The 6,892-nt window shown below is 41.1% G+C and overlaps 1 protein-coding gene across 1 annotated transcript in view; it reads left to right on the forward strand.

Moving 5' to 3' along the window:
* The window catches only part of slx4ip (SLX4 interacting protein), a 37,028-nt gene that overhangs the window by 27,249 nt on the left and 2,887 nt on the right, over positions 1-6,892 (forward strand). Inside the window, exon 8 of the mRNA XM_086166990.1 lies at positions 6,694-6,800. Coding sequence (XP_086023116.1) covers positions 6,694-6,800 — 107 coding nt within the window. The remainder of the gene's footprint in view (positions 1-6,693; positions 6,801-6,892) is intronic.

Genomic DNA, 6,892 nt, shown 5'->3' on the forward strand with positions numbered 1-6,892 from the left:
ATGAAAATAAACAGAATTAGTGTCACCTGGTTTAATTATATTGGCAACAAACAGAGAACTGTGGAGACAAAAAAGTATGTTCATGTTCATCGCAATGGATTTTATAGGTAAGGTTAGCCAAACAGATTTATGAATAAAAATATTTTTACCTGCTTCATAAATCCAGCTATGAGAACGCAGCTGGATGGGAAGAGCCTTCCATGACTTTGGAACGGCAGTCTGAATTGCATGGTCACCTCTACATGGAAAGAATATCCGTGGATTTTTCCTTTGAACACTGATAAATGATCGCCAATAGAAAGAAATAAAAGAATAAGCGTCAGTATTTTGAAACGGATGCTGTATTCAACAGGCATCCAGGAAGACAGAATGAAATTAAATAGTTGACCTTATGTTTACAGTTAGCAAATGCAATTAAAATAGTTGGAGAGGCTGCATTACAGCAATTGGATTCAACCTTTGCTTTCCATATGGGCTCTTAACTGCTTGCAATATAATTCCCGTGCAGGATAGGTCGGTACTTCTTGACCGACAAACAGACACCACAAAGCTTCTGTTTCCTTCACCCTGATCCTTCACATGCAGATTTTATAATTGGAAACTCAGTTGTCTTTGCAGGTCATTGGATATAGTCATGAGCAAGTTCCCAAAGTGTTTGCTGCACCTCTTTCAATGTGTTTTTGAATACAGTATGTCAGTCTTAAATGTGTTTACATGTTTTTCTACCTGACCGTTTTTTTGAGCATTCTGGCTTTAGAATGTGACATTTGGTGAAAAAACAGAAAAGAGACAAGTTACTTTTAGAATGGACCCATACAGAACTAGTACTAACCCGTTAACGTAGTCGCTCGGTAATCATAGTCACTGTCTAATTTTCGTCTGGAAAAAACACAGTCAGATTATGACATACGCAGACCACTACAGCTGGTGATGATCGCTAGAAGGCTTTCAGACACTCAATTGTTTGAACCTAATGATTCACCCACTGTCATGTCTGCAGGTGTGGGGTCAGATTAATGAAACTATCTTTTTTCTTTGCCGATTAAATACACTGCTCAAAAAAATAAAGGGAACACTTAAAAAACACATCCTAGATCTAAATGAATGAAATATTCTTATGAAATACTTTGCTCTTTACACAGTTGAATGTGCTGACAGCAAAATTACACAAAAATGAGCAATGGAAATCAATTGTATCAACCCATGGAGGTCTGGATTAGGAATCACACTCAAAATTAAAGTGTAAAAACAAACTCCAGGCTGATCCAACTTTGATGTAATGTCCTTAAAACAAGTCAAAATGAATCTGTGTTGCTTCCTGAGTGGACACTATGATTTCACAGAAGTGTGATTGACTTGGAGTTACATTGTGTTGTTCAAGTGTTCCCTTTATTTTTTTGAGCAGTATACGTCCATAACCGTCAAACCTTGAACTTGAGATACTCTTTAGACACAGCGCCATTGAAACCTAGTTCGCATAGCCAACGGGGAAGATTTTTTTTTTTTTTTTCCCCGTGTAAAAGTCCTGTGTGAAAAGTTGTTCTTATTGTGAGTCAGCATCAGCAGTGAGGAGGGCAGCATGGGAAGGAAGAGCTAGTGTTTGGGATTGTGGCCGTTGTTTTCTAGTCAGGCACAGAGTGGGCAGCTGAGGTGAGTGGCGTGCTGAGCTGCAGAAGTTTGGATCAAAGGCAGAGCAGATGTGTTTCCAGTCCCCCCTCTCTGGAGCTCTGGAAGAGCCTGTGTGTTTACTCATGACCTCAGCACGCCTGTGTTCTTCACAGCTCGCAGCAGACTGCTCCATAGCTTTCCCAAGCTAGCTGTCCCTACAGATCTTCCCTCCACCTTGGCCAAATGCACAGCTCTAGTTTATTATCATGATTGTTGTGTCCCCTCATTTCACCCTTTCATAAGCTGCTTTGATTAATGTGCAAGAAGTAAATCCAAGCTGTTCATCTCATCTTAATCCTTACGAGATGGGTGTATACAGAAAGTTTTCTCACTGTTAAGGGATAAGACCTGTCTTTACTTTTAAAAAATGTATGTGCCCATGCATGTTTGTTGACTTTGAGGGGAAGGCAGATGAGTTTAGACAAACAGGGCATGTTTCTTCAGTGGCAGCAGGGTAGTGCGTGAGGGTGGAATTTGTCAACTAGTTTGTATGCAGGAGACCCCCATTGTTCAAATGTTGTTATTTCTCTGTGCCAATATAAGTATTTAGTCTACTTATTTGTGTCATTAAATAGCTGTTCAAAGGGTTCTTCCCGAAGTCAAGGAAAACCTGCGGTATAAAGTAAGACAGCAATATCATTGACATTTCAACACAACCTGACATCCTCTGCATCTGTCACGTCACATGATGATATGACATGAATTTAGAAGACTGACTACTTTCTTGAGTGTTTTTGTCTCCCCTAAAACCTGAGTGTTTGCACCAATAACTTAAGAGTAAATTGAGAACAGCTTTTCAGGTATTGACCTCTCGGATATTGAAAATCCTTGCAAAATGCATTGAAGAAAAAGTTCACAACAGCAAAATGCTGCTTATCTTGTTCACCAGAAATAGATTGGTACGGCACTGCTGCACTTTGACACATAAGTAGATTTTACCGGACAGAGCTTTCCTACATGCAACATAGGTCAAGATAAGCTATTTCTTTCGGATACTTTAAGACGCTTTGTCATCCACCGCATCAGTGGGATATTTATACTGCTCTAAACCACATCAGTGCATTTCTTTCAAGTGCAGTTGCATTAAGATAACCGACATAGTTTTCCCATCTGAGTTCCTTTCTTATCTCAGATTGTAGAGCGGAGTTGGTTAATTCCCTTTATTTTATGCAGCCTGTAGTTGGGTCACTTTTGAAGTTGTTTAAAGGAGTCATATGCCGTTTGAGCAAGCTATTAGAATCTGTGCTGTTATCATTTTAAATCAATTGATTAAATCCTTTTGCTCCACATGCCCTTTTGCCAGACTTATCTCAGTGGTCTGACATCCAGATGTGCATTCTAGTTGCATCTCCTGAGGTGGAGCTGTGTTGTTTTGGAGGCTCTGGAGCCAGGGAGGGCACTGTTGTTCTTTTTACCCCGTTGCATCACAAAAAAGTGTTTTGCAGCTTAATGTGGGGGCGAGGAGACTGGCTGGCGGTGTTAAATCCTTGTTTCTGAGGGAGAGGTAGTGGTGGCAGTGGGTAGAAGTTATTTACCACGATTCCTCCCTCCTTTTCCATGGTATGCTCTCCAGCTATTGAGTTTGCATAATTTTGTACAACAGGCCGTCTTAGTTCCCACACAATACTTAGAGTTTTATCCACATAGATTGTGGTAATTACAATGTTGTTCATGCACCATCCCCTCTCTCATTTTCCCTTGCCTTCTCAAACTTTAATCCCTCTACTTCCTTCTCCTTTAGCCATACACAGAACCCCTCGGAGATCCCTTTTTAAAATCATGTAACAACCATCTGTCTCACGCTCTTACTGTCTGTCTACCCCTAACTTTTTCTATTTATCTTACTTGTACATCCAACCTCTTCCTCCCTTCATCATTTCTCTTTTCTGTCACTCTGCTTTTTCGCCATTCATTCTTTTGAAGTTGTGCCGACAGAAACAGAAACGCATGAAAGTTTCCCATAGAGCCTCCCATTGACTTCTTGTTGATTTTTCTTTCAAGTTCATTTTCAAACAGCATTTATTCATACTGAACAGACGAGAATACACATCAAGGCATTACAATGCAAATGATGGCACCCACATCTTTCTCAGAATTGTTCTTGAGGGGGCTGTGTGAGTGCGTAGGAAAATGTAAGTTTGTGCGTACATTTTATTGTATCATTGACCCAGATTCATTGTAGCCGTTGCCCTCTGACTGCATAGACTGAACTTGTGTCTACTCTTGCATGACAAGTTCTTCGACACAAAGGACAGTTTGTGGAGAACTTCCTGTGCAAGGATTCTTGTGTTTGTGGGCACGCTAGGGAGACTGTTGTGGTCAGGTGGGTTGTCCCCGGGGGGTTGTCTCTTCCTTTTTTTGTGTACCCCTTTCTCACATTTCTTTCTCTATTTCGTGTTTTCTGAACCCTTGCTTCCTTTCACTGTTTACCCCCTGTGTTTTCAAACCCGTAGCCTTTGCTCGTCTCCCCACACCATAGTGCGGTTGCATGGTTTTGACAGCCAACGCCAAGCCAAAATTGTCCTCCTGCCTCTGCAACTAGGGACACCGTCTCCCTGTGCGGCAAGTCATTGGTGTCATGGTGTGTTTGTGTGGGAGGGATTGATCTCTTTTAATATCTGTGTTAAGACTGGTGATGCCCACATTGGCTGTTCTGTCCCTGGAGGGAATATCAGTGATTTAATGGCTGGTTTTATGGATTTTAATCATAGTTTATGGAAAGTCAATGATCTGAAATTACCCTTTGAAGCAATGAGAACTCTGTTGCACAAGGGATGTCAAAACTACAGGGCTAAATTGGATTTCCATACATGGTATCAGTTTTAGTCAGTTTGGTTTGGCTCTGTTTGGGTACGAGGACCCGCTTTTCCACTGTTTGTTCTGCTTATCGGGTGAAGCGAAGAGTTGGCACTTGTAATGCATGTTCCAATTTGAAATACTCACAGTGACAACTTTTTTTTTTTCTAATCGGTTTCTGATTTAATCCTTAAAGTTTGTCGATGAGTTCAATATCATTTCAACAGCACAGTCCTTTGCCTGTCCCTGATCAGATCTGTCCTCCAGAGTCCAATAAATTTACCCTTTTATTCTACTTTGAAACTTCAAATATTAATAAACTTATGAATCATTGCAGAATCTCACAGTGAAAAGATCACTTCTCCCTCAGGCCACACTTACAAGTCTCAGACTCCAGCTGAGTCCAACTGTCTGCCAACTTAGACTGGTAGCCACATCCATCCAGTAGCTCAAGAAAACCTCAGCCTGCTTCGTGTTGGTTCTCCCAGAAGTCTTCATTGCCATTTTGTGAACCACGAGTCTGGGCTGTAGTACTACCAGAGCCCAGTGATCTGATTACAGCAAAACTTGATATGAGGTTGTGGATAATGGTATGGCCCCTGCTTGTATTAAGTGTTTTTTTTTATTTGTCGTCGTTTTGTTTTGGGCGGGTAAAAACATAATCGTTAAAAAAAGCCACCTTTCTCAGCACTCCAAAATTCTGCCGATCTATTTCTTGGACTAATTAGTGCTCTGCAGTGTATTCACATTACACTTTTGATGCCGTGTCAGCGTGTTTGGAAGTATCTCAAAGTACCGCTTAATGTAAAACCAATGGTCCACCACTTTGATCTATCCAGCCATCCCTCCATCTTCATGGTCCATTTGGTCCGGATCTTCTGGCCGTATCCCAGGAGGCTCCTAAGCCAGCCTAGAGACGTTGTCCCTCCAGCATGACCTGAGCCTTCCCTCGGGCCTCGCACGTTTGGATATGCCCGGAACACCTCACCAGGGAGGCCTTCTGACCAGATGCTCGAGCCACCTCATCTAACTCCTCTCCATGAGGAGGAGCAGTGACTCTTCTTCAGTTTGACCTAGATTGGAATAATCCAACAATTGACTGGGTCACCATGAGGTTGGCAGTATTGGTAGTGCCTGAAACAGTGATTGGATGAGTTGAAATCTGATACAAAATTTCATTTCTGAAAGGTAAAGTTCTGCTCACTCTGATTTCATATTTTCTTGAGACGTCTCAACAGCTAGTGGATCAATTTCCATGAAACCTGGTTTGTATTCCAACAGGATGAATTTTAATCAAATTAATTGTAGCCTTGAGAAAGATCATGCAATCTCATGCCTTTTACGCTTATTAGGTCCTGTTCTTTTTGTATTCTACATTCTACACTACCTTGAAGGGCTATAAGGCCCTTAGTGATGCATGGAATAAGGTTTGAATCATACAAACGTAGCCATATTCAAAAATACTTATTGAAAGTACATGCAGATTGTAGTCCGAAGTTCCCGATCCTGTTCCTATTTAACCGGTGACTCTTCATCTCTCAGGTAGTATTAGTTTGACTTAAATGGTCTCACTCACCCTGTGGCATCTAAAGTGCTTTTCACCAAGCATTAATATCTTCCTGTTGTGAGCACTTTCCCTTTGTTTTTCACGCCATTCTATCATTGTGTCTTATCGTTGTTTTAACTTGTCAACATGGCTTCACCATTCAGTAATTTTCCCCCAGGCAAAAATCAGCATCCCGAGCACCACGGTTCAGACTATGAAACATGCATTACATCTACGTCAGTCTGATGATTATTTTCGTTGAGGGGGTTCATTACAACGTGTTGGAGATTAATTCTTTGTGCCAGCCGGGCTGTGTCTAAGTATCTTTGACAGCATAATCGCAAACATACTTATTAGAATGTGCCATAGTGCGGCGTAACAGTGTACCCGTACGCCAGATGACAAATTAACAAGTGGTCGGAATTGAGGACGGAACAGTTTGGTATTTAGGGGAGACAAAAGTAAAATAAATGATTATAATCTCTGTGTAAAATGCACTTTATAATATTGGATTAATTATTGTTTTAATTATACTCATTATAATTTTGACAGCAGGCCTGTGAATATCTGTTAAAGTCTGACAAAACCAGAGGATGACAGCTGTCTGCTGTGGAGCCAAACTTTTCCAGGGGATGCCAGGAATAATATTTTTTGTTTATACTGATTCTGTTTGTTCTCTCTAGACTGAGCTGAGTGAACAAAGCACATCGGAATATTTTTCCAGAGTGGGAGAAATCCAAGAGCCTTTAAACAGCCCCACAAAAACAAAGAAGACTGTGCTTCAAAAGATGTGAGTATGATCTAATGCAGAACTTTCCAACCCCACCACTCCGAGCGGACACTCAAGTATCTGTTCGTACCCTCTCATCCTTAAATTTGCAG

Source organism: Fistularia commersonii, chromosome 2 (genome assembly GCF_037954325.1).
Source record: "Fistularia commersonii isolate RoL2024-O1a breed Wild chromosome 2, RoL_Fcom_v1.0, whole genome shotgun sequence".
Taxonomy (NCBI): Eukaryota; Metazoa; Chordata; class Actinopteri; order Syngnathiformes; family Fistulariidae; genus Fistularia; species Fistularia commersonii.